A 27,613-nucleotide genomic window follows, 5' to 3' on the forward strand; every position below is an offset into this window, starting at 1 on the left:
TTTATTGAGGGTTTTTAGAATAAAGAGCTGTTGAATTTTGTCAAAGGCCTTCTCTGCATCAATTGAGATAATCATATGGTTTTTGTCTTTGGTTCTGTTTATATGGTGAATTACGTTTATAGACTTGCGTATGTTGAACCAGCCTTGCATTCCCGGGATGAAGCCTACTTGATCATGGTGGATAAGCTTTTTGATGTGCTGTTGCAATCCGCTTGCCAGTATTTTATTGAAGATTTTTGCATCTATGTTTATCATGGATATTGGCCTGAAGATTTCTTTTCTTGTTGAGTCTCTGCCAGGTTGGTATCAGGATGATGTTGGTCTCATAAAATGATTTGGGAAGGATTCCCTCTTTTTGTATTATTTGGAATAGTTTCAGAAGGAATGGTACCAGCTCCTCTTTGTATGTCTGGTAGAATTGAGCTGTGAACCTATCTGGACCTGGGCTTTTTTTGGGTGGTAGGCTCTTGATTGCTGCCTCAACTTCAGACCTTGTTATGGGTCTGTTCAGGGTTTCGGCTTCTTCCTGGTTTAGGCTTGGGAGGAGGCAAGTGTCCAGGAATTTATCCATTTCTTCCAGGTTTACTAGTTTATGTGCATAGAGTTGTTTGTAATAATCTCTGATGATGGTTTGAATTTCTGTGGAATCTGTGGTGATATCCCCTTTATCGTTTTTTATTGCATCAATTTGGTTATTCTCTCTTTTCTTTTTTATTAATCTGGCTAGTGGTCTATTTTGTTGATCTTTTCAAAAAACCAGCTCCTGGATTTATTGATTTTTTGAAGGGTTTTTTGTGTCTCTATCTCCTTCAGTTCTGCTCTGATCTTAGCTATTTCTTGTCTTCTGCTAGGTTTTGAGTTTTTTTGATCTTGCTCCTCTAGCTCTTTCAATTTTGATGATAGGGTGTCAATTTTAGATATCTCTACTTTCTTCTCATGTGGACACTTATTGCTATATACTTTCCTCTAGAGACTCCTTTAAATGTGTCCCAGAGATTCTGGTATGTTGTTTCTTCATTCTCATTGGTTTCAAAGAACATCTTTATTTCTGCCTTCATTTCATTGTTTATCCAGTCAACATTCAAAAGCAAGTTGTTCAGTTTCCATGAAGCTGTGCAGTTCTGAGTTAGTTTTTGAATTCTGAGTTCTAACTTGATTGCACTGTGGTCTGAGAGGCTGTTTGTTATGATTCCCAATTTTTCTGCATTTGCTGACGAGCAATTTACTCCCAATTATGTGGTCAATTTTAGAGTAGGTGTGATGTGGTGTTGAGAAGAATGTATATTCTGTGGATTTGGGGTGCAGAGTTCTGTAAATGTCTATTAGGTTTGCTTGGTCCAGGTCTGAGTTCAAGTCCTGGATATCCTTGTTAATTTTCTGTCTGGTTGAATTGTCTAATATTGATAACGGGGTGTTAAAGTATCCCACTATAGTTGTGTGGGAGTCTAAGTCTCTTTGTAAGTCATTAAGAACTTGCCTTATGTATCTGGGTGCTCCTGTATTGGGTGCGTATATATTTAGGATGGTTAGCTCTTCTTGTTGCATTGATCCTTTTACCGTTATGTAATGTAGCTCTTTGTCTCTTTTCATCTTTGTTGCTTTAAAGTCTATTTGTTGGATTCTTTGTTCATTCCTTTCTCCCCTTTTTTCTCTAATCAGGCCTTCTCGTTTTATTTCATTGAGTTGATCTTTGACCTCTGATATCCTTTCTTCTGCTTGGTCAATTCGGCTGTTGATACTTGTGCATGCTTCGCGAAGTTCTCGTGTTGTGTTTTTCAACTCCATCAATTCACTTATATTCCTTTCTAATTTGTCCATTCTTGTTAGCATTTCGTCAAATCTTTTTTCAAGGTTCTTAGTTTCTTTGCATTGGGTTAGAACATGTTCTTTTAGTTCACAGAAGTTTCTTACTACCCACCTTCTGAAGTCTGATTCTGTCATTTCATCACACTCATTCTCCATCCATTCTCCATCCAACCTTGTTCCCTTGCTGGTGAGGAGTTGTGATCCCTTATAGGAGGAGAGGTGTTGTGGTTTCAGGTGTTTTTATCCTGTTTGCGCTGATTTCTTCCCATCTTTATGGATTTATCTTCCTGTTGTCTTTGTAGTTGCTGACTTTCAGATTGCTGATTTTCAGATTGGGTCTCTGAGTGGACATTCTGTTTGTTGATGATGAAGTTATTTCTGTTTCTTAGTTTTCCTTCTAACAGTCTGGTCCCTCTGCTATAGGACTGCTGAGGTCCACTCTAGGCCCTGCTTGCCTGGGGATCGCCTGCAGCAGCTGTAGAACACTAAGGGTTGCTACCAGTTTCTTCTTCTGCTATCTTTGTCCCAGAAGGATACCCGCCAAGTGTCAGTCTGATCTCTCCTTTATGAGGTGACTCTTTGGATATACAGGGGTCAGGGAGGTGCTTGAGAAGACAGTCTGTCCTTTATAGGGGCTCAAGTGTTGAGCTGTGAGCTCCGTTGTTCATTCAGAGCTGCTGAGCAGGTACATTTAGGTCTGCTGCAGCAGATCTCATAAACCACTTTTTGTTCCCACGTGCTCTGTCCCAGGGAGTTAGGGCTTTATTTATGAGTTTCCGTTGTGCTGCTGCTTTTTTTTTTTTTTTTTTTCAGGGCTGCCCTGCCCAGCAAGGAGGCAGCCTGTTCAGTCTGCCTGCAGAGGCTTTGCTGAGCTGCTGTTGGCTCCACCCAGCTGCCCTGTGAACTACCCTGCAGTCTTGTTTATATAGGTGTAGTTAGAACTGCCTCAGCAATTGTGGCCCACCTGTGTATTGGTGGACTCTCTCTGTAATGGCAGGTTGCCTTGGCAACAGCGGGTTTTCTTGGCAAGGACAGGCAGCCTCAGCAATGGTGGGTTGCCTTGGCAATGGGAGGCTGCCTCAGCAATGGCGTTTGTAGTGGTGGAGTGCCTTGGATGGCAGACGCCCCTCCCCGACAGAGCTGGACCGTCCCGGGTTCAGCTGCGCTTGCTGTGAAACTCTCAATCCAGAGAGTTCCTGATTGCTGTTCTTTTGTGGGGGTGGGACTGAGCCTGATCACCTGGCTCTCTGCCTCCGAGCCTTTTTTTTCTTTTTTTAGTTGAATAGTCGACTCTAAACCCGTCGCCTGTTGAAACGGCATCAAGATCTGTTTGATTCCCGTGCGGTAACTCACTGCACAGGTTTAAACAGTGGCACTGAGATTCATGGTGCTTTTTTTTTTTTTGCCCAAGAATCTCCTGACCTGGCTCCCTGTTCAGTCCCCTCTTTAATCAGGTGAATGGGTAACTTCCCGGGTCTCCAATCGCCAGCTAAAGGGGCACCCAGACCAGTGTATTTTGTACAGAGAGCTGCCAGCCAGGGCGCCGACAAAGCAGCCGCGCTGACCAAAAGAACTGCCGGGCCACAACAGCTGCACTGGTGACCCATGGGGCACCTCCGCCTGGGAATCTCCTGGTCCGTGGGCAACAAAAATACGGCCTCCACTCACCCTCTGCGCTTTCTCTGGGAGCTGCAACTCCGAGCTGTTCCTAAACGGCCACCTCGGATCTCTAATCCCACATTCTTTTGATTTATGTGAGAATGCCAACATTTTTTATCCTCTGAGGTTGAATTTCACTTTTGGTAAAAGCTGAATCGCCATCAGTAACCATAACACAATTTTTATGCAAAGACAAGAAATGAAAATGTTTTTGCAACTGCTGTGGTAACTAAAGAGGACTGAGTATAGAACCAAAACATTCTCAGAATGAAAGAAACTCCAGAGTCATCTAAACATCTGCCTACTGAATGCTTAAATCCCGGCCACATATTTGCAAGTGGTTGTTCAACCTCTTCCAAGTCATTCCACTTAACGGTAAACCAACTATCTTCCAAGGCAATCAATTTCATTTCTGGACAGCTTTAAATATTGAAAAATACTGCCTTTCTAGTACCTCCACATATTACCTTGGAACTTTCATATGCTAGCTTAAGTTAAACACTAAAGCTGCTGTATTTTTGGAATGTTAAAGCTATGTAAGAACATGAGGTGAAAAGGACAGAGATCAAGAGACAAAAAAGACTATATAAAAATACAGGCTAAATGGGGAAGGGGAGTGCATGATTCTTTTTTTCTCCATTCCCCATTCATTGCTAAAGATAATAAGCGTTATCTCACAGCATCTGATCAAACCAAAGACTGATCTCACTCAGCATGCCATTAAAAAAATCAAGTGCATACTGTGTTCCTAGCACAGCGGTAGCCACCACAGGCACTACAAAGATACATATGATAAATTTCTAACTGCCGGAAACTTACAATTTAGTTAGACATAAGCAAAGGTAAGTAACAATATATAGTACTTGCTGTAGATAATTGAGCACATACTACATATAGAAGAAGCTTTTCTTAAAGCAGAGATTTAAGCTGAGCTTTAAAGTATTGGAAGGATTTGGTTTGCCAGAAGAAATACACAAAATACATTTCCAGCAGAGCACAGTGGCTCATACCTGTAATTCCAGCACTTTGGGAGGCCAGGGTGGGTGGATGACCTGAGGTCAGGAGTTGGAGACCAGCCTGGCCAACATGACAAAACCCTGCCTCTACTAAAAATACAAAAAAAAAAAAAAAAATTAGCCAGGCATGCTGGCTCATGCCTGTAGTCCCAGCTACTTGGGAGGCTGAGGCAGGAGAATTGCTTCAACTCAGGAGGCGGAGGTTGCAGTGAGGTGAGACTGTGCCGCAGTACTCCAGCCTGGGCAACAGAGCAAGACTCCATCACAAAAACAAACAAACAAATAACAATAAAAAATACATTTCCAACAAGGACAACAGCAGAACCAAAACAAAACAAAAGAACACACTATCAGATTGTTTGAGCAGAAGGCTATCTGATACAACCAAAGCTGTTTGTTACAAAGTATCTGAGGTAAGAGTTCAAAGATAAAGGATGAAGCCAGAAGGCAGAGGAACATGAAGATCAGTTTAATGAAAATAAAACTTTTATGAGTCTCATAGAGGAATCAAAGCGAATTTCTTAGGAGAGAGGTAAAATGACCAACGCAACGTTCTAGGAAAATTACTCTGAATGCACTGTGTAAAATAAACAGAGATGTGACACTGATGAGAACATCAGGAATAAGATAAAGAATAGACATGTCAGGGAAATTAAACCAGAAAGCAGCAGAAGAAAAGAATTAAGAATACGGACGCAAAAGGGAGAAAGAAGTAAGAACCATAGACCATACAAGTTTTTAAGATTAACTGGAACAATGACATTAACTTTCTTTCCAAACAGTTCATTACTTCAATTTTAGTTTGTCAAGCTGCAAGTAAAATAAAGACATCTACTAATCTTAATGTTTACAAATGCTAAACATTAATAACTATCGCTATAGCCAAAATTTCCACACTGAAACAATTTCATAAATCCTTGTTTCCTGTTGCCATATGGCATATATAGGAATTTGGTTGAAATTGCTATACAGCAACTGTTAATTCTGGTTTTCCATTCTTCGCTCCACCCAAATGCATAATATCTTGGAGGGGGAAGCTATAGTATTTACAAAAGTATAAAAAACTTGATTCTTTCCAAAAATTTGAGAAGTATCTGAAAATAAACTCAAGATCAAAGACATTTAATCTGACCATGAACTACATTAAAAGAACCTTTAAGACTTTTTTAAGGTAACTTTATTTCTATGTAATTAAAATCAAAATAAGTTTTGGGAGACAATTATTTTCTTATAAAAATAAACATACAGCAATTCTAACAGCTATACATATTATTGATGCTCTAAAAACTGAAACACAACATATACATAAATAACATAAAAACATGGTACATATAATATCAGTTTATAAGTAATCTTGAGGAAAACTTAGTAGTTACATTTTACAGAATTAAACACACACACACACAGAGAGAGACAGAGAGAGAGAGAGAGAGAGAGAGAGAACATTTTTATTTAACAGCTTGATTGGGCTCAAAGATTAAACCGTGTTTCCACATTTACTAAAAAAAGATATTTTTTAAAAACTGAGTTGCCAAAACTAAGTATTATGTTTGAAAATTAGAAACACAATTATGAAATGTTACAGTGATAGCAGGGGAAGATAAAGAGTATAACTATATAACTGTGTACAGTAAAAGTATTTCTCTTCATTTCATAAATAAATACCTCCCAAGCACTTCCTTTTTGAGACTGAGTCTCATGCTATTGCCCAGGCTGAAGTACAGTGGCAGGACCTTGGTTCGCTGCAATCTCCTCCTGCCAGGCTCAAACGATTCCCCACCTCAGCCTCCCAAGAAGCTGGGACTACGTCTGCGTGTCACCACACCTGGCTAATTTTTAGTAGAGACTTCACCATGTTGGCCAGGCTGGTCTCAAACTCTTGGCTTCAAGTGATCTGCCTGCTTTGGCCACCCAAAGTGCCAGGATTACAGGAGTGAGCCACTGCTCCCAGCTTCAAGTACTTTTTATATCAAATAAATTATTATAAAATATCTATGAATACAGAATACTATGTCACACTTTGATCATCACTTTGGCTCATTCGAATTAAATGTCAAAGTTAATAAGAACAGCCTCCAAAAAGACAGACATTTTAATGTATAGCAAAGCTAACCTAATGGGATAGAAATCAGTGTAATGTATGCACCTGGGGGACATGACTGGAAACTGGCATGAGAGAACTTTCTAGTGTGACAGAAATGCTCTATCTTCATTAGGGTATTGGTGACAGACAGACATTTGCCAAGACTCATAAAACTAAATGAGATCTGTTAACTGTTCTCTCTGTAATTATACCTCAATTTTTTTTTTTTTTGGTTTTATAGGTTTATTTTTAGAGTAAAACAATTACACAATTTAAATCCAGGTCCAGCAAAATTACTCTATCAAAGTCTGCAATAATGCCAAACTGCATTCTCACTTGCCAGACACTCACCATTATCATCTGAGTCTTTTCCAAGTGAAGGAAAAGGGTCTGATATTTTATTCATATACATCTCTCTTATGTGCAATATAATCTACAATATCTTGTGGATTATATATGTAGATGCATAATAACTTTTCTGTGTCTATACCAGGAATTTCAAACCCAAATTTATCTTTCATGACCATGCTTACTCTTTACTTAGTCCAAACTGCCAAAGCACATGGCTTTCATAAAATAAGAATTCACTGAGAGCCTCTCTGGGTCAACCTTGTCACAGAATTTCAAGACAGAACACAGTCTCTGATTCCTTCTAATGTCAAAGAGGGCACATCACTATATTGGTGGCACAACTATGAAACCTCTACCCAGCATCTGTGAAACCACCAAGGCTCACTGTGGAGCCAGCTGCAAAGCCCCAGCTTCATCAGAGTCCCCACGGAGCACAGGTGGTGCTGAGCAGCAAGCTGTGGCCAGCATGGGACCCAGGCATCAGTAGGATGGCCAAGGGTAGGGGTGGCAGACACAAGCAGAAAGGACACAAGCTGCCATGGCTACCTCAACCCAGGATTTCCTACCTCAATTTTTTAAAAAGAAACATAGGAGGCCAGGTGCAGGGGTTCATGCCTGTAGTCCCAGCACTTTGGGAGGCCAAGGGAGGCAGATAACTTGAGGTCAGGAGTTTGAGACCTGGCCAACATGGCAAAACCCAATCTCTAATAAAAATACAAAAATTAGCAACATGTGATGGTGAGGGAATGTGTTTTCTTTCCAGGTCCATGAGGGGGCGTAGCTTTAATGGCAAGAATTTCCCAGCACCATGCCGTCCTCCCATCCGGGAGATTCAACAGTTTATGTTTGAATTTCATGGGCGTGGGAAGAAACTAAAAGTTAGTCACTCCAGCAGAAGTTCTAAGGAGCTCCTTTCATTGGCCCAGGGTCTTAGAGAAGGTGGGGGTTTCTCCCAGGATAAAAGTCCATGCTCCCTCACCTGCGCCGTATATTCCAGCTTTCTGGAATCCCCTCCCACATCGTGGGAGCTCCCTCCGGGATTTCCCCTCCGGAATCCCCTTCCACACTCTTCATGGAAGCCTTTCTCCTCTTCTCCTTTCCTTCTCTTTTCTCTACCTAAATAAAATCACCTTTCTGCAACACTTTTTTGGGTCTGATATTCACTTTGGGAGCACATGGTGCAGCTGAAGCGGCCCCACTGCTTATTCTTTAAGAGGTTGGAGGCCAAGAGCCCACAACATCCAAGAAAAAACCCAGTTACAGTGGCACACACCTGTAATCCTAGCTACTTGGGAAGCTGAGGTAGGAGAATTGCTTAACCCAGGAGATGAAGGCTGCAGTGAGCAGAGATGGCACCACTGCACTCCAGCCTGAGCGACACAATGAGTGAGACTCTGTGTCAAAAAAAAAAAAAAAAAGGGGGGGGGGGGGGGGGAGGGGAGGGGAGGCAGACAGAGCAATTCCTATCAAGAAGTTGAGAGGTGGAATCATATAATGTTCAAATACAATTTCAAATATTATGTATTACTTAATAACTGTTTTTAAAATCCTTAGATTGTAAAAAAAAATCCAATATTTTGCCATGTACTTGTAACCTATGCCAAAGAAAACCAGTGAACTGCAGCCCTCTGATTAGAAAATTCTACTCTAAGCTACACAGCTATCCATCTTAAATAATTTGCTATTCATTTCTTCTCAACAACCTGAGAAAAACATTTCTGAAGAACTGAACTGTTGAGGGATCTCATATTTTATCCTTAGTTTGAAATGAACCATTAAAAAAGCAAGATACTTCAGTCTTGAATGTTCTGTATCTCCATAACCCATTACAAACACGAAGTTATACCGTTAAGCTACACCTCACTGTTTCTTGAAAAAGAGTTACAACATCAGCTGGGCATGGTGGTGCATGCCTGTAGTCACAGCTACCTGAAAGGCTGGCATGGGAGAATCTCTTGAGCCCAAGAGTTTGAGATCAGCCTGGACAACATAGCAAGACCCTGTCTCAAACAAACAAAAAAAGACTTACAACATCATGACATCTGTTACCATGTTCTACAGAGAGATTAAGAACACTGCCTTATAGGAAGTGTTTAAAAAACCTCTGCTTCTTTGATGTAACTAGTATGTTTTCTCCTCAAGGATCTTGAAAATACATAAAAGATTGCATTTTCTTTTATGCCAGCAAAAAGCTCAAAAACCAATTTAAGATGGAACTAAATAAATTATGCTTGACTTTATAGCCTGAAGATCTCCATTCTGTTTTTTTACCATTACTTCACCCCATTCATGCAAACTCTTGGTTTGTTTCTCTATGATTCGGAGGTGTATCACTGAGTTTCAACCACATGTATTTCTGTATCTAGCACTTTGGAGAGGCTTAAAAGTAATTTCAAAAGGGCATAAATAAGTGGTGTAACCTCACTGTGAATTACATAAGACCAGTAAAAGTAATCATTCTTACAATAGCAGCCAACCTAAAAGATAAAAAGTAAAATTTTGAGAATTTAAGACTGCCACATTGGAAAAATGGCAAACTTTTAAAACTACGAATCTACCTCTAGCAGAGTTAAACCACTCATAAACAAGTTTAGATTGGTCATAAGAACATTTGTTCACTAGGTTGTCTTACAACTCCTGGGCCTTGTCTGAAAACTGAGAACACCTAAGAACAGAAAGGAAATTATTCAAGTCAGCTTTCAGGCAAGAGGTGTTTTTTTTTTTTTTTTTTTTTTTACCTTATCTTTACCCAGACTCCCTCTACTGACAAAAAAAAATAAATAAAACAAACTATGAAATTGTACTAGCAAATTATATCAACAAAAGAAATAATATTTTTAAAAGAGTTTAAAGTCAACATTCTAGAAAGGATGGATTAAAAACTGACTTTCCTATAAACACAAAAAGAAACAATTCTGTGAACTGAAAACTCAAATATTCCAATTTTATAAGTGGCATATGTCATTTCAATATACAGTACTGCTTTTCAACATTAATCCTAAAATGCAAGAAGGGTTAAATATTTTTAAATTATTTTAAATATTTTAAATAATTTCTTGGTAATGTAATGTTTACCTGTATCTGTTCTGCTGTCCATTGGTCTAGGTTGACTGATTTGACCCTGGATATATGAACCCCAAGATTTCTATGAATTCCAGCACATCTGATGCAAATAAACACACCAATATTCCAGGAAGCCCATCGAGGACCTAATTAAGAAGAAGAAACCAAAAAAAAAAGGGCAAATATTAAAAACTAAAATAAACATAATGGCATATTAGAAGCATTCTGGGTTTTATATAATTATAATGGAAGCTTACAGAAGTCACATGCTCAAATTTTCAAATGGTACAGGCAGCAGTTTGCTAAGAAGACATGTGTCTTGGCAATCTTCAAGAATCTTAATGATACGAGACAGGGAACAGGATGGGGACCACGGGTATGACAAGAGCTGTAATGATTTTACTCATTTTGCTTTCCTAGAAACTTCCCCTCTACTCTAATATTTTAAAACTAATTTATACAGTTTTTTTGTTCAGCATATTTGAATCAGGCACACTAATACCCTACGGTAAAAGTAATTTCTTTATTAAATGCATAAGATATGCTTACAAGATTCCCAACAAATAAAAATCAAAGACATTTTAAAAATTAAATGTTGAGGTCGGGCGCGGTGGCTCAAGCCTGTAATCCCAGCACTTTGGGAGGCCGAGGCGGGTAGATCACGAGGTCAAGAGATCGAGACCATCCTGGTCAGCACGGTGAAACCCCGTCTCTACTAAAAATACAAAAAATTAGCTGGGGCATGGTGGTGCGTGCCTGTAATCCCAGCTACTCAGGAGGCTGCGGCAGGAGAATTGCCTGAACCCAGGAGGCGGAGGTTGCGGTGAGCCGAGATCAGGCCACTGCACTCCAGCCTGGGTAACATGAGTGAAACTCCGTCTCAAAAAAAAAAAAAAAAAAATTAAATGTTGAAATTAAGAAAAACACAACCAGCCCAACAGAAAAGGAACAAAAAGATATTAATGAATAATTCACAGAAGAAAGGTATGGCCAGGCCAATAAGCATGAAAATATGCACAGTCTCACTGGTAATCAGTAAAGTGCTCTTTAACTCTACAGTTATATTTTGCACACAACATATAGGGAAACAAAATTTTTAACTACTAGTACTAAGTGTTGGCAAGAATGCAAAACAAAGACTGCTTCAAAAAGGCTTGGATCATGGAAGAAAGGATATCAAAGATCGAAGATCAATTCAATGAAATAAAATAAGAAGGTAAGACTAGAGAAAAAAAGAGTTAAAAGAAATGAACAAAGCCTCCAAAAAATACGGGATTATGTGAAAAGACCAAATCTACATTTGATCAGTGTACCCAAAGGTAATAGGGAGAATGAAACCAACTTGGAAAACACTCTTCAGGATATTATCCAGGAGAACTTTCCCAACCTAGCAAGGGAGGCCAACATTCAAGTTCAGGAAATACAGAGAACGCCACAAAGATATTCCTCAAGAAGAGCAACCCCAAGGCACATAATCATCAGATTCACCAGGGTTGAAATAAAGGAAAAAATGCTAAGGGCAGCCAGAGAGAAAGGCCAGGTTACCCACAAAGGGAAGTGCATCATACTCACAGTGGATCTCTCAGCAGAAACCTTACGAGCCAGAAGAGTGGGGGCCAACATTCAACATCCTTAAAGAAAAGAATTTTCAACCCAGAATTTCATATCCAGCCAAACTAAGCTTCATAAGTGAGGGAGAAATAAAATCCTCTACTGACAAGCAACTGCTGAGAGATTTCGTCACCACAAGTCCTGCCTTACAAGAGCTCCTGAAGGAAGCACTAAACATGGAAAGGAACAACCAGTACCAGCCACTGCAAAAACATACCAAATTGTAAAGACCTTTGACACAATTAAGAAACTGCATCAACTAACAGGCAAAACAACCAGCTAGCCTCAAAATGGCAGGATCAAATTCACACCTAACAATATTAAGGTTAAATGAAAATGGGCTAAATGCTCCAATTAAAAGACACAAACTGGCAAATTGGATAAAGGGTAAAGACCCATCAGTATGCTGTATCCAGGAGACCTATCTCAGGCGCAAAGACACACATAGGCTCAAAATAAAGGGATGAAGGGATGGAGGAAGATTTAACAAGCAAATGGAGAGAGAAAAAAAAAAAAGCAGGCGTTGCAATCCTAGTGTCTGATAAAATGAACTTTAAACCAACAAAGATCAAAAGAGACAAAGAAGGGCATTACATAGTGGTAAAAGGATCAATGCAGCAAGAAGAGCTAACGATCCTAAATATATACATACTCAATACAGGAGCACCCAGATACATAAACCAAGTTCCTGACGACCTACAAAGAGACTTAGACTCCCACACAATAATAGTGGGAAACTTTAACACCCCACTGTCAATATTAGACACACCAATGAAACAGAAAATTAATAAGGATATCCAGAACTTGAACTCAACTCTGGACCAGGCAGACCTAATAGACATCTACAGAACTATCCACCCAAACCCACAGAATATACATTCTTTTCAGTACCACATCACACTTACTCTAGAACTAACCACATAATTGGAAGTAAATTACTCCTCAGCAAATGCAAAAGAACAGAAATCATACACTCTCTCGGATTAAGAAATTCACTGAAAACTGCACAATTACATGGAAATTGAACAACCTGCTCCTAAATGACTACTGGATAAATAATGAAATGAAGGCAGAAATAAAGATGTTCTTCGAAACAAATGAGAAAGAAGACACAATGTACCAGAATCTCTGGGACACATTCAAAGCAGTGTCTAGAGGAAAATTTATAGTTCTAATGCCCACATGAAAAGGGAGGAAAGAACTAAAATCAACACCCTAACATCACAATTAAAAGAACACCCTAACATCACAATTAAAAGAACACCCTAACATCACAATTAAAAGAGGAGCAAAATCAAACAAATTCAAAAGCTAGCAGTAGACAAGAAATAAACTAAGATCAGAACAGAACTAAAGGAGACAGAGAAACAAAAAGCCCTTCAAAAAAAATCAATAAATCCAAGAGCTGGTTTTTTGAAAAAATCAGCAAAACAGACCACTAGTCAGACTAATAAAAAAGAAAAGAGAGAAGGATGAAATAGATACAATAAAAAATGATAAAGGGGTATCACCACTGATTCCACAGAAATACAAACTACACTAAGAGATTACTACAAACAGCTCTATGCATATAAACCAGTAAATCCAGAAGAAATGGGTTAATTCTTGGTCACTGACACCGCCCAAAACTAAACCAAGAAGTTGAATCTCTGAAAAGACCAATAACAAGGTCTAAAGTTGAGACAATGATTAATAAATAGCCTACCAACCAAAAAAAGTCCAGGACCAGATGGGTTCACAGCCAAACTCTACCTTAGGTACAAAGAGGAGCTGGTACCATTCCTTCTGAAACTCTTCCAAACAATACAAAAAGAGGAAATCCTCCCTAACTCATTTTATGAGACCAACATCATCCTAATACAAAAACCTGGCAGAGACACAACTAAAAAAAGAAAATTTCAGGCCAATATACATGACGAACATTGATGTGAAAATTCTTAATAAAATACTGGTAAACCAAATGCAACAGTACATCAAAAAGCTTATCCATCATGATCAAGTCGGCTTCATTCCTCGGATGCAAGGTTGGTTAAACATACAAAAATCTATAAACATAATCGATCACATAAACAGAACCAAAGACAAAAACCACAATTATCTCAATAGATGCAGAGAAGGCTGTTTATGCTAAAAACTCTCAATAAACTAGGTATCGATGGAACATATCTCAAAATAATAAAAGCTATTTATGACAAACACACAGCCAGTATCATACTAAATGGGCAAAAACTGGAAACATTCCCTTTGAAAACTGGCACAAGACAAGGGTGTCCTCTCCACTACTCCTGTTCAACATAGTATTGGAAGTTCTGGCCAGAACAATCAAGCAAGAAAAAGAAATAAAGGGTATTCAATTAGAAAAAGAGAAAGTCAAATTGTCTCTATTTACAGATGACATGATTGTATATCTAGAAGACCCCATCGTCTCAGCCCAAAATCTCCTTAAGCTGATAAAGTAACTTCAGCAAAGTCTTGGGATCCAAAATCAATGTGCAGAAATCACAAGCATTCCTATACACCAATAACAGACAAACAGATAACCAAATCATGAGCGAACTCCCATTCAGAATTGCTACAAAGAGAATAAAATACCTAGGAATACAACTTACAAGGGATGTGAAGGACCTCTTCAAGGAGAACTACAAACCACCGCTCAAAGAAATAAGACAGGACATAAACAGATGGAGAAACATTCCATGTTCATGGTTAGGAAGAATCAATATCGTGAAAATGGCCAGACTGCCCAAAGTAACTTACAGATTCCATGCTATCCCCATCAAGGTACCATTATCCCTCACAGAACTGGGAAAAAACCACCTTAAACTTCATATAGAACCAAAAAAGAGCCTGCATAGCCAAGACAATCCTAAGCAAACAAACAAACAAAAAAAAAAAACAAAACAAAAAAACCAAAGCTGGAGGCATCATGCTACCTGACTTCAAAATATACTACGAGGCTACGGTAATCAATACAGCATGGTACTGGTACCAAAGCAGAGATACAGACCAATGGAACAGAACAGAGGCCTCAGAAATAACACCACACACCTACAACCAGGTGATCTTTGACAAATCTGACAAAAACGAGCAATAGGAAAATGATTCCCAATTTAATAAATGGTATTGGGAAAACTGGCTAGCCATATGCAGAGAGCTGAAACTGGACCCCTTCCCTACACTTTATATAAAAATTAACTCCAGATGGATTAAAAATTTGAACATAAGACCTAACACCATAAAGACCCTAGAAGAAAACGTAGGCAGTACCATTCAGGACATAGGCATAGGCAAGGACTTCATGACTAAAACACCAAAAGCAATGGCAATAAAGGCCAATATAGACAAATGGGATCTAATTAAACTCCAGACCTTCTGCACAGCAAAAGAAACTGTAATTAGAGTGAACCAGCAACCAAGAGAATGGGAAAAAATTTCTGCAAGCTACCTATCTGAAAAAGGGCTAATATCCATAATCTACATAGAACTTAAACAAATTTACAAGAAAAAAAAACCACTCCATCAAAAAATGGGCAAAGTATATGAACAGACATTTCTCAAAAGAAGACATTTATGCAGCTAACAAACATATGAAGAAAAGCTCAACATCACTGGTCAGTAGAGAAATGCAAATCAAAACCACAATGACATACCATCTCACACCAGTTAGAATGGTGATCATTAAAAAATCAGGAGACATGCTGGAGAGGATGCGAAAAAACAGGAATGCTTTTACACTATTGGTGGGAGTGTAAATTAGTTCAACCATTGTGGAAGACAGTGTGGCAATTCCTCAAGGATCTAGAACTAGAAATATCATTTGATCCAGCACTCCCATTACTGGGTATATACCCAAAGGATTATAAATTGTTCTATTATAAAGGTACATGCACATGTATGTTCATTGTGGCACTGTTTACAATAGCAAAGACTTGGAGCCAACCCAAAAGCCCATCAATGATAGACTGGATAAAGAAAACATGGCACATATATACCATGGAATACTATAAAAAAGGATGAAGCATAAAAAAGGATACATTCACTTCCTTTGCAGGGACATGGATGAAGCTAGAAACAATCATTCTCAGGAAACTGACGCAAGAACTGAAAACCAAACACCAAATGTTCTCACTCATAAGTGGGTGCTGAACAATGAGAACACATGGACACATGGAGGGGAACATCATACACCAGGGCCAGCTGGGGAGTGGGGGGTGGGGGCTAGGTGAGGGGGAGGGATAGCAGGGGGCGGAGGAATTGGGGAGGGATAACATTAGGAGAAATACCTAATGTAGATAACAGGGGGATGGATGCAGCAAACCACCATGGCATGTGTATACCTATTTAACAATCCTGCACAAGTTGCACATGTACCCCAGAACTTAAATTAAAAAAAAAAAAAAGAAAACAAAAACAAAAAGCCTTGGATCAACATGGCTAAATCTCAAATATAACACTGACATTAAGAAAGGTTACAGATAAATATATGCAGGGTGAAACCATTTACATATAAGTTGAAAAAATGTGTAAAATAATAGTATATTGCATATTAATTAAAGGTGACTACAAATGTCATGCAACCGAGGCAGGCAACTGGTGGTGAGGAAAGAGTATGTGATCAGGGAAAAGTTCACTGTGGCCTTGGGGAGCAACGGTAACACTGAATTTCTAAGCTGTATGTCAAAAATATAAACTTGTGTTTCAGTAACATATAATACGCATATATGAACTGAGGTGTGCTACAAAATGTTAGTTCTTCAGTTCATGGTCAAAAAGTTCTAAAAAAAAAAAACTCACATATGAATAAAAGAATACAAGCTTAGCTGTACAATTCTTCATACCTTTGAATATATTCTTTCACAATAATTTAAAAATTTCTTATGATTTTCATATATTGAAAATAAAGTAAAATGAAATATATGATTTTCATATATTGAAAATCATATTACAAAATAAAGTAAAATGAAAAAATATCTGGAAAATATGCCAAATATTCAGAATTGTATTCCTAATATACTTCTATAAATTATCTATGAAAAATGTATGTATATAGTATGAGATATCAATAAAATCAAGCAGCTTAACACAGTGGCTCAGGCCCATAATACCATCACTTAGGGAGGCCAAGGCAGGCAGATCACTTTAGGTCGGGAGTTCAAGACCAGCCTGGCCAACATGGTGAAACCCTGTTTCCACTAAAAATACAAAAATTAGCCAGACATGGTGGTGGATGCCTGTACTCCCAGTTACTCAGAAGGTTGAGGCAGGAAAATCATTTGAACCCGGGAGGCAGAGGTTGCAGTGAGCAGAGATCCATCCCACCACTGCACTCCAGCCTGGGTGACAGAGCGAGACTCCCTATCAAAAAAAATAAAAAATAAAGCTTTTTAAAAATGTAGCCGCCTGTCTTAAGTATATGCTGTTTATCTAAAGGTGACACTGCTATACAAAACAACATTAAAGCCAGTAACTACAATATAGTAAAACTAACAATAATGTCCCCCTCAAATTCCTTAATTACACAGGAAGAAGATTATATGCATGCAACTTATCCCCAAATATTCTGCTTTTAAATTTGAGAAATGACATCTATAAACTGGCAAATATACATCTGGGTCATCTATGACTACTCTAAATAGAGTTGCCTCCCCCAGTTACTTTCCACTCTGTCTCATCACTTCTAACACAACAATTGACAACAGAACAATCTGTTTTGAAGCTTACACATTAATGTAAATGGTTACAGAGTAACAACTAGGGGTTTAATTATTTTTACCAATTAAGTCTCAAATGAAGAAAGGTTAAAGAGATACATAGTGGGTGGGATATAGTGTCTCACACCTGTAACCCTGCACTTTGGGAAGCCAAGGTGGGAAAATCACTTGAGGCCAAGAGTTTGAGAACAGCCTGGGTAACACAGTGAGACCACAGTGGACTCTATTAAAAATTAAAAACTACACACTGCACGTAGTGGCACGTGCCTGTAGGTCTAGCTTCTTGGGAGGCTGAGGCAGAAGGATCACTTGAGCCTAGAAGTTTGAAGTCCCTTTGAGCTATGATGGTACCACTGCACTCTAGTCAGAAAATAGGGGGGTGAGGGGGAGAAGAGAGGAGGAAAGGAGAAATGCACAGTGAACTCTAGATCAGTGTCTCTCAAACCCTAATGTGCATGTGCATCAACTGGAAAAATCATGAAAATGAATATTCTAATGATTATTCTAATTCTGTAGCCCCCAGAGTAGCTTCTAAGATTCTGCATCCTAACAAGTTCCCAGTGATGCCCATGCTGCCATCTACAGATGACATTTTGAATAGCAAGGTTCTAGAGCATTCTCCACAGTCTTTAACTCAAGTATTCAGCACACTTCCTGATTTGCCTTCATATACCTAATGTAATTAAGGAACTGATAAATGTGGCAGCAGTAAGAATGGAAACAAACAAATATGAAATCACCATGAAGAACTGACAGGGCTTATTCATAAAACATACAGTGGCAAAAGAGAAGGTAGACCAAAATGCAAATTTTGCACCTGGGATATAAAGCATAAGGGTACTTGTGGAGTCAGAAATTTTGCAGGCGATCCATTGAATGCTTTAAAGGACAGTGATACATCAAGATGAAAATGTCCAGCAGGCAATTTAGAATATAGGATTAAAGTTCAAACTGGATACATACACACACGTGCATACAAACACACACATGCACGCATAACGCACATACATGCACCTGCACCTTTTTTTTTAAGATGATAGCTGCAGTACTAAGAACAAAAAGAGCCCAAAAAAAGCAGAGTACTAAATCTTAGGGAGAAAATGAAAGGCAATACAAAATTAGAGAATGAGGTCGTTTCAAAGAAAAGCTATTTTCAAAAACAGGGAAAAAAAATCACATCACATGCTGGGGTCTGTTGGGGGGTGGGGGGTGAGGGGTGGGATAGCAGTGGGTGGGGAGATTGGGGAGTGATAACATTAGGAGAAATAACTAATGTAAGTGACGGGAAGATGAAGGCAGCAAACCACCATGGCATATGTATACCTATGTAACAATCCTGCAAGATCTGCACATGTACCCCAGAACTTAAAGTAAAATAAAAATACTTTTTAAAAAGATGTTCAACAGTATCAAACGTTCCAAAGAAGTCAAGAGTAATGGGGCTAAGAAAGAACATCTGGATGTGGTAACTGAGGCTAAAAAGTCATAGGTAACCTCAGAGGTTAGGCAGAGCAAAAGGGAGGGAGCTCATCCACTCAATGCCATAATCAGATTAAGAGGGAGAAAGATAATTCACCCAGTCTGAACTCTATTACCAGTTTACACTCTTACACCATTTCAGTTTCCAACTCCAAATCTTTAACAGTTTCCTATTTTCCTCTATTTTAGATTACAGGAAATATTTATCTCCTATAAATGTCTATACTTTTGACAGTATATCACATAAAATGTGCCACAATAGGTATGTGCTCTTTTTTCATTTGTAATTAGTTCTGTCTCCTAAAGTAGATGGTAAATTTCTCACTGGGAAGGCTCTTATATGACCTTCTGTGTCACCTACAGTAAGGGAATGGGCTATATAATTTAAAAATCTGCTAGGTCTGATGACTCAGTCAAATACTCAAATTCTTTGATTCCTGGAACAACTGATCTACTATTTTTAAAAATGGAAATAAAGCTAAAAACTATGGCAAAAATTACTATCTTTAATGTCAATTTTCCCATTCTTCCTTTAAGTAGTAAAGGCTTCTGAATTTTAGCTAGAAACATGGCTGTCTTGATAGAAAGACAACATTTCTCAGCCTCTCCTGTAGAATGTAAACAGAAACGATGTATTTTGCCACTGCCACACTGGGCCTTTGTTCCCCTGGCCTCTTCTCCTTTTCCATTTGCTGGGAGACAATAAGGAATGAACCTGCTACTTTGGATCCATTACAAAAGCCCCGTGGTGAAGATGACAGAACTACTCTACTCACACTGAACAGTTCATGTCCAGACCGATGTGAAGAAGAAATAAACTTCTATCCTGTTTAAGCCACTTTTTTTTTTTTTTTTTTGAGACAGTCTCACTCTGTCACCCAGGCTGGAGTGCAGTGAGGAAGATCTTGGCTCACCGAAATCTCTTTCCTCCTTGGCTCAAGTTATCCTCCCACCTCAGCCTCCTAAGTAGCTGGGACTACAGGCACATACTACCATGCCCAGCTAATTTTTGTGTTTTTTGTAAAGATAGGGTTTCACCATGGTATCCAGGCTGGTCTCAAACTTCTGGGCTCAAGCAATCCTCCAGGCTCAAGCAATCTTCCTGCCTCAGCGTCTCAAACTGCTGGGATTGCAGGAATGAGCTACTGCACACGATCAGTGTGAATTACATTTGCATGTTGGTAGTAGCAAACAGAACACGCAAGAGATTTCACAATCCCTGATTTTAGAGTCAAAACTCTAAGAGGGGTTAAAGAATAATAAAAGACTTTTTCATCAAACCTGAGTTTCCTAGATCCAATTTAAATCACCAATAATGCATTATGTGTCTATTTTGACCAAAGTATTAAACAAAGATGACAAAACACAAATGCTGCCTTCAAGAAGCTTGAACTCTAATAATTAGATAATGGTTACAGTATTAAGTACAAATGACAGAGGAACACAGAAAAAGTAAAAACGAATGTTGGCCAATGATATTAATGCAGGTTTGTAGAGACAGTAGCATTTGACGTGTTATGTTGGTTGGGTGCAGTGGCTCAAACCTGTAATCCCAGCACTTTGGGAGGCTGGGGTAGGCAGATCACTTGAGACAAGGGATTCAAGGCCAGACTAACCAACATGGCAAAACCCTGTCTCTACTAAAAATACAAAAATTAGCTGGGCATGGTGGTACATGCCTATAGTCCCAGCTACTCAGGAAGCTAGGGTGTGAGAATCGCTTGAACAGAGGTTGCAGTGAGCTGAGATCCTGCCAGTGCACTCCAGCCTGGACAGCAGAGGGAGACCTTGTCTAAAAAAAAAAAGGTATAAAGTCTGGACAGGGTATAAGAACAAGGTGCATTCTTGGTAAAATGAACAGTGCCCTCCCACTCCCATCTTGAAGAGTTTCAGCTATACTGTAATACATAGCCAAAAAATATAACATTGCAGTACCTGATAACTACTAAGGTTTTTATTTAAATGGTAATTTAAATTTTGACATGCATACACACACACACACACACACACACACACACACACACACACAAATACACATACATACACACACCCCCCTAAAATTTGTACAGTGTTACATGACTACTAACTTCCAGATAAAAATGACAGTTTTAAGGTATGGAAACCCTAGAGAAAAGTGGATAAATGAGGTTGACTGAATGATAAATCATTATTAAGTATAAATAATGTAAAAGACATTACATGTCTAAAAAATGAACAGAAATTTTATTGAGACCTCAATACACTTGCCTTGTAGCTTTCACATGATTTGAGAAATAAGATGAAACCATGTACTCTTCTGAGAAGAAATTTCTCTTCAGTTTCTGATTATCATGATGAATTAGCAAACAGAAAAGCTTTCTTACAAATTTTTTATAAAGAAAATACAATGAAGAACAAAGAATTTAATGCTAACAGTAACTTCCTTTTAAGACTTATTCTATAAAGCCTTCTCCAATGCCCCAACAGCACTTTAAAAATAACATTTAACACAATGATTTACAGTTAATTGTTTTATCTGTCTTTTCTCAGAAACAGCGATGTCTTTGAGAATAGGGACTTCATGTTATTGATCTGTATATGTTCTGTACCCAGCACAATATCTGGTATAAAAATTTAAGCAGTCTCTAGCTTACAAAGGATAACTAAGACCTTGAGCCACCTGGGTTACTGCTGCCAAAACTGCTAAGGGAGTATTTTTAGAGGAAGCTACCATCTTACTGAATATGTAAGACACTATTCATCATATTTCCAAATACACTGTCTAATCCTAACAAATATGTGAGGAAATAATATTGCCACTGCATTTTAAAGATTGAGAAACTTAGGCTCAAAACATAAAAAATGGAGAGAGCCAGCTGAGACCATGACAGGGGCAAATCTCTAAATGTAACTGTGAATAATACTGTGTCTCCTACTATGGTAATTCCATCATTCCAAATGAAATTCTCTTATACTGCCTGACTAATTTTACTCTACTTTGTCAGCTTTTCAAAATGCCAAGTCACTTACTGATGAGGCTAATGATATAGGTTTAAACATGCAATTTCTTCATCTATCCAGAAGTATCAATCCTCCTCAAATTATCATGTTTGCTTTCTTTCCTCATAATACCCAACATTAAAAGCAGTAAGAATTGGATTTGATTTGGTTTGATTTGTTAGAGAGAGAAACTGCAAAGGATAGAGAATTTTGCCCACGAAGAAACAGAAGAGAAGGGCAAAATCAACTGAGATGTAAAGGTAAATTCTTAAGGTAGCATCATAGTAGCAGATGCCCAGGGAAAGAGATACACACGAAAGTAGTAAAAGGATCTCAAAGAGAAACTAGGTATATCAAAATACTGTCCAGGGTGGGTCAAGCAGGAAACAAGAAACAAACACCTTCTCTTTCCATAGCACAAGTCCTTTTGTTCTTTACCCAAGAGTACTGACTAGCACTTCACTGCCTATGGTCAGCTATATTATGGGTTGGGTATGTTTGTGGACTACCAGGAAAAGCAGGAAACCATATTAAAAAAAAAATGTTTTCCACTTGTGAACAAATGAAATGCAAACATGCAAAAGAACCTGGAGCAGGGGCAGGGGGAGATTGGGAATAACTGCAAATAGGCAGGAGGGATCTTTTTCAAGTGATGGCAGCATTCTAAAATTCTACAGTGGTGAGACTTGTGAAACTCTGTTAATATTCTAAAAATCACTGAATTATATACACTTAAGAGAATTTTACAGCATATATATTGATAAAGGTGTTTTTAAAAAGCTGTATTTATTTAAACATAGAAATGAAATATCATACATTTCTTTCTTTTATTGCTTTTTCCTTATTTTACCAAAAAAGAAAAAATGGCAGCCAGTACTGTAACTAGCAGGTTGAATAATTTAGGATACGGGGTCTAAGCAAATACACAGAAATGCCAGCTAAGAAGCCACTGACTCACGTGCTATCATATTTAAAAGATTTCACATTTAAACCCAAAAATTTAAATAGAAGTTTCATAAATAGTATTTGGACAAAAGTTATTTTAAATTTCCAAAAGGATTCTCCTAGGCAAATACACTCAATAGAATGTTTGGGAGTTTTTAAATATTAAATATATTTCATTATGTAATATTTTATTAAGGAAACAAATTGTTCTTTAAAATATCCCTTTTTAAGTAATCTTAAAGCTACTAACATATTTCACTATGATCTAGTCACCAGTGATTACTATGTCACATTCACATTTTCCTGCAAAGCAGCATTGGCAATGCTAAAAGATGACATGTAAGGATAACATTTTACAATTAGAGTTCCTGCCCAACCTTTATAAACTTCAAAAGAGTTACCACATTGCTGATCAGAAGAAACTTTCCACAAACTAATCAATCATTTACTAATAGGAAGCATTAATAGAAGGCAAGTGATTGTGATCACTCAAAAATAAGTTCACGGAACATTTCTTATCTTGGCAGAGCGTGGTAGCTTGGCCTGTAATTCTAGCAGTTTGGAAGGCCAAGGCAGGTAGATGACCTGAGGTCAGGAGTTCGAGACGAGCCTGGCCAGCATGGTGAAACACTGTCTCTATTAAAATTACAAAAATTAGCTGGGCGTGGTGGTGGGCACCTGTGGTCCCAGCTACTTGGGAGGTGAGGCAAGAAAACTACCTGAGCCATTGCTCTCCAGCCTGGGCGACAGGGGCAAAATTCTGTCACAAAATAAATAAATAAATAAATAAATAAATAAATAAATTCTATCTTTAAAAAAAAAAAAAAAAAAAACATAAAAAAACCCCAACAATAAAAAAAAAAAAAAAAAAAACCTCAAAATAGCCCAGCAAGCACAAACATCACCCACAACAATGGAATGGATGTAATTAATTTATTCTAAAATTGGTCTGAAACAAGACTGACATTAAATAAGAAAACATTTTCATTTTATTAAAAAGAATTGAGATTTAACTCATTGCAATCATTTTTTTCAATGTATTTGGTAAGAAAATTGTGTAGAACCAAATAAATAACATAATAGAAAATAAAACCTTTGAAAGAAAAGTTCTAAAACAAATTATTTTAAAGCTTCCCTACTCAGAAAGACAGCACTTAAGTTGTAGTATTTAAATAATTCCCTCAGAATTCCTATTTTTTTAGGGGAAAAAAAAAACTGTCACAGTCAGACTCAGAACAGCAGCACATGCATCACCTCACAAAGATTTACTGAGAGTCTACTATGTCAATACACTATTAAAGGCTCTGGGGATATAGTAAACTAAACAGATAAACTCCAGCCATCATGGAACTTATACTCCTATGGAAGACAGTATACAAGCAAACCTGTGAAAGTAATAATGTATCAATATGGTGAATTTTATGGAGAAAATAGGGAGAAAATGGATAGGGAGTACAGGTAAGGAAGCGAGAGGGAAAGGTAGTTATTATTTTGTCAAGGAAAGTTCTATTTGACCAGTGATCTGAAGGAGTTAGGGTAACAAACCATGCAGCTATCTGGGGAAAGAGAATTAAGGTAAACAGAACAATAGGCACAAAGGCCTTGAGGAATGACATAGCTTCTTCACGTTTAAGGTTTACATCAAGGCACTCCTTAAGAAACGCTAAATGCACGTTTAAGAAATACCAAGGAAAGTCTAGTGCAATGGCATGAGCCTATAGTCCCAGCTACCTGGGAGGCTGATGGAGAAGGGATGCTTGAGCGCAGGAATTCAAGGCTGCAGTGCTGGAGCCACTGCACTCCAGCCTGGGCAACATAACAAGATCCAATGTCTAAAACATAAAAACAAATACCAAGGAGGGTCCAAACAAACAAAGAGTCTGTAAAGGGCCACTTTTATATCCCTATAATATATAATAAAAGTTTACTCAGAAACGTTTTTAAGTGGTTTCTGCCCAAACAACCTATTTCCTAAGTACAAAACAGACGATTAGTACATACACATGGTACTATCATTTTAATTCAGTGCTCAGCACATGCTTAGTAAGTATGAAAGAAAGACAAGAAAGAAAGGGTTACAGCGAAGTGAGGAAAACAATAACAGGATTCCTCCCAAAAGATGTTCTGGGCATGCACCACTGTTCTGTCAGGAACTGGAAAGGGTCAAATGGCAAAAACAAAAACAATTTACTCTCTACTACTCCCTACTCTCCCTAAAATTCAAAGTCAAATTGTAGGATATAAGGAAGGCAAATATATTAGCAGAGGCTCGTGGCCATTAATTATCTCAGAAGGCAACTTCTTTACAAATGCTAATTTCAATCTAAGAGTATGCTTTATTTATGTGGCACTGTCCTCCATTAATACTTGTAGAGCTTGACAAATTTGTTGTCCCTGATATTATTGGGACAATTGATAAAATGTGAATAAATTATATAGATGACAGTATTATATCAATGATAATTTCCTGATTTTAACAAATGTACTGTGATTATGTAAAATCTTTGTCATTAGAAGATGATATGGTTTGGTTAGGTCCTCAATCAAATCTCAACTTGAACTGTTTTTCCCAGAACTCCCACATGTTGTGGGTGGGACCCAGGGCAAGGTAACTGAATTATGGAGGCCAGTCTTTCCCGTGCTATTTTCGTTATAGTTAATAAGTCTCATAAGATCTGATGGGTTTATCATAGGTTTTTACTTTTGCTTCTTCCTCATTTTTCTCTTGCTGCTACCATGTAAGAAGTCTTTTACCTTCCCGCCATGCTTCTGAGGCCTCCCCAGCCATGTGGAACTGTAAGCCCAATTAAACTTCTTTTTCTTCTAAGTCTCCGGTATGTCTTTATCAGCAGCATGAAACCAGACTAATAAAGTAAACTGGTACCAGCAGAGTAGGGTATTGCTCAAAAGTTACCTGAAAATGTAGAAGCAACTTGGGAACTGGGGAATAGGCAGAGGTTGGAACAGTTTGGAAGGCTCAGAAGAAGACAGGAAATGTGGGAAAGTTTGGAACCACCTAGAGACTTGTTGAATGGCTTTGCCCAAAATGCTGATAGTGATACAGACAATAAGGTTCAGGATGTGGTGGTCTCAGACATAGAGAAGGAATTTTTTGGGAACTGGAGTAAAGGTGACTCTTGTTATGTTTTAGCAAAGAGACTGATGGCATTCTGCCCCTGCCTTAGAGGTTGGTCTGTGCAACTCTGAACTTGAGAAAGATGATTTAGGGTATCTGGTGGAAGAAATTTCTAGGCAGCAAAGCATTCAAGAGGTGACTTGGGTTCTGTTAAAGGCACTCAGTTTTATAAGGGGAGCAGAGCATAAAAGTTTGGAAAAAATTTGCAGCCTATGTGATAGAAAAGAAAAATCCATTTTCTGGGGAGAAATTCAAGCTGGCTACAGAAATTTGAGTAAATAGTAAGGAGCCTAATTTCCAAAGTATCAAGAATCTACAAATCATTTTCATAGAACCAGTCCTTTTCTCTGTAACCCCACACTTTTCTTACTAATTTCACCTACTACTGTTAAGAGTCTATAAGATATCAAGACATTAATCCCTGAGACCATGGGGAAAATGTCTCCAGGCCATGCCAGAGACCTTCATGGCAGCCCCTTTCATCACAGGCCCAGGGGCCCAGGAGGAAAAAGTGGTTTTGTGGGCCAAGGTCTCTGTGCTGTGTGCAGCCTAGGGACTTGGTGCCCTGTGTTCCAGCCACTCTGCTCCAGCCATGGCTAGAAGGGGTCAATGTATAGCTCAGGCTGTGGCTTCAGAAGGTAGAAGCCGCAAACCTTGGTAGCTTCCATGTGGTGTTGAGCCTGTGGCGGAACAAATGTCAAGAACTGAGGTTTGGGAACCTCCACCTAGATTTTAGAGGATGTATGGAAATGACTGGATGCCCAGGCAAAAGTTTGCTGCAGGGGTGGGGTCCTCATGGAGAGCCTCTGCTAGGGCAGCATGGAAGGGAAACATGGGCTCAGAGCCCCCACACAGAATCCCTACTGGGGCACCGCCTAGTGGAGCTGTGAGAAGAGGGCCACCGTCCTCCAGATCCCAGAACAGCAAATCCACTGACAGTTTGCACAGTGCGCCTGGAAAAGTTGCAGATGCTAAACACCAGCCTGTGAAAGCAGCCAGGAGGGAGTCTGTACCCTTCAAAACCACAGGGGCAGAGCTACCCAAGACCATGGGAACCTACTGCCTCTTACATCAGCATGACCTGGATGCAAGACCTGCAGTCCAAGGAGATCATTTTGGAGCCTTAAAATTTGACTGCCCTGCTGGATTTTGGACTTGCATGGGCCCTGTAACCCCTTTGTTTTGGCCAATTTATTTCTTTTGGAATGGCTGTATTCACCCAATACCTGTACCCCCACTGTATATGGGAAGTAACTAGCTTGCTTTTGTTTTACATGCTCACAGGCAGGAGGGACTTGCCTTGTCTCAAATGAGACTTTGGACTGTGGACTTTTGGGTTAATGCTGATATGAGTTAAGACTCTGGGGGACTGTTGGGAAGGCAAGATTGGTTTTGAAACGTGAGGACAGAAGATTTGCAGGGGCCAGGGGCAGAATGATGTGGTTTGGCTGTGTCCCAATCCAAATCTCAACTTGAATTGTACCTGAGAGAATTCCTAAGTGTTGTGAGAGGGACCAAGGGCAAGGTAATTGAATCATGACGGCCAGTCTTTGCTGTGCTATTCTCATTATAGTTAATAAGTCTCATGAGATCTGATGGATTTATCAGGAGTTTCTACTTTTGCTTCTTTCTCATTTTCTCTTGCTGCCACCATGTAAGAAGTGTCACATTTTGCCTCCCACCATGATTCTGAAAACTCCCTCACCATGTGGAACTGTAAGGCCAATGAAACCTCTTTTTATTCTCAGTCTCAGATATGTCTTTACCAGCAACA

General features: G+C 38.8%; 1 protein-coding gene and 1 long non-coding RNA gene across 8 annotated transcripts in view; both read right to left on the minus strand.

Annotated features, from left to right (window-relative positions):
- Positions 1–27,613, minus strand: part of SMAP1 (small ArfGAP 1) — a 178,358-nt gene that overhangs the window by 97,427 nt on the left and 53,318 nt on the right. For all 7 annotated transcript variants that reach the window (XM_032275578.1, XM_032275576.1, XM_032275581.1 and 4 more), the window contains exon 2: positions 9,991–10,124. In XM_032275578.1, the coding sequence (XP_032131469.1) occupies positions 9,991–10,124 (134 nt within the window). The remainder of the gene's footprint in view (positions 1–9,990; positions 10,125–27,613) is intronic.
- LOC116549762 lies at positions 19,691–26,327 on the minus strand. Its single transcript, XR_004268050.1, has 3 exons — positions 25,265–26,327; positions 20,410–20,414; positions 19,691–19,701 (listed from the first exon to the last, which is right to left on the minus strand). It is a non-coding gene; the product is annotated as an uncharacterized LOC116549762 (long non-coding RNA).

This window comes from Sapajus apella, unplaced genomic scaffold, assembly GCF_009761245.1.
Source record: "Sapajus apella isolate SASKATOON/1434 unplaced genomic scaffold, GSC_monkey_1.0 scaffold6, whole genome shotgun sequence".
Lineage (NCBI taxonomy): Eukaryota > Metazoa > Chordata > Mammalia > Primates > Cebidae > Sapajus > Sapajus apella.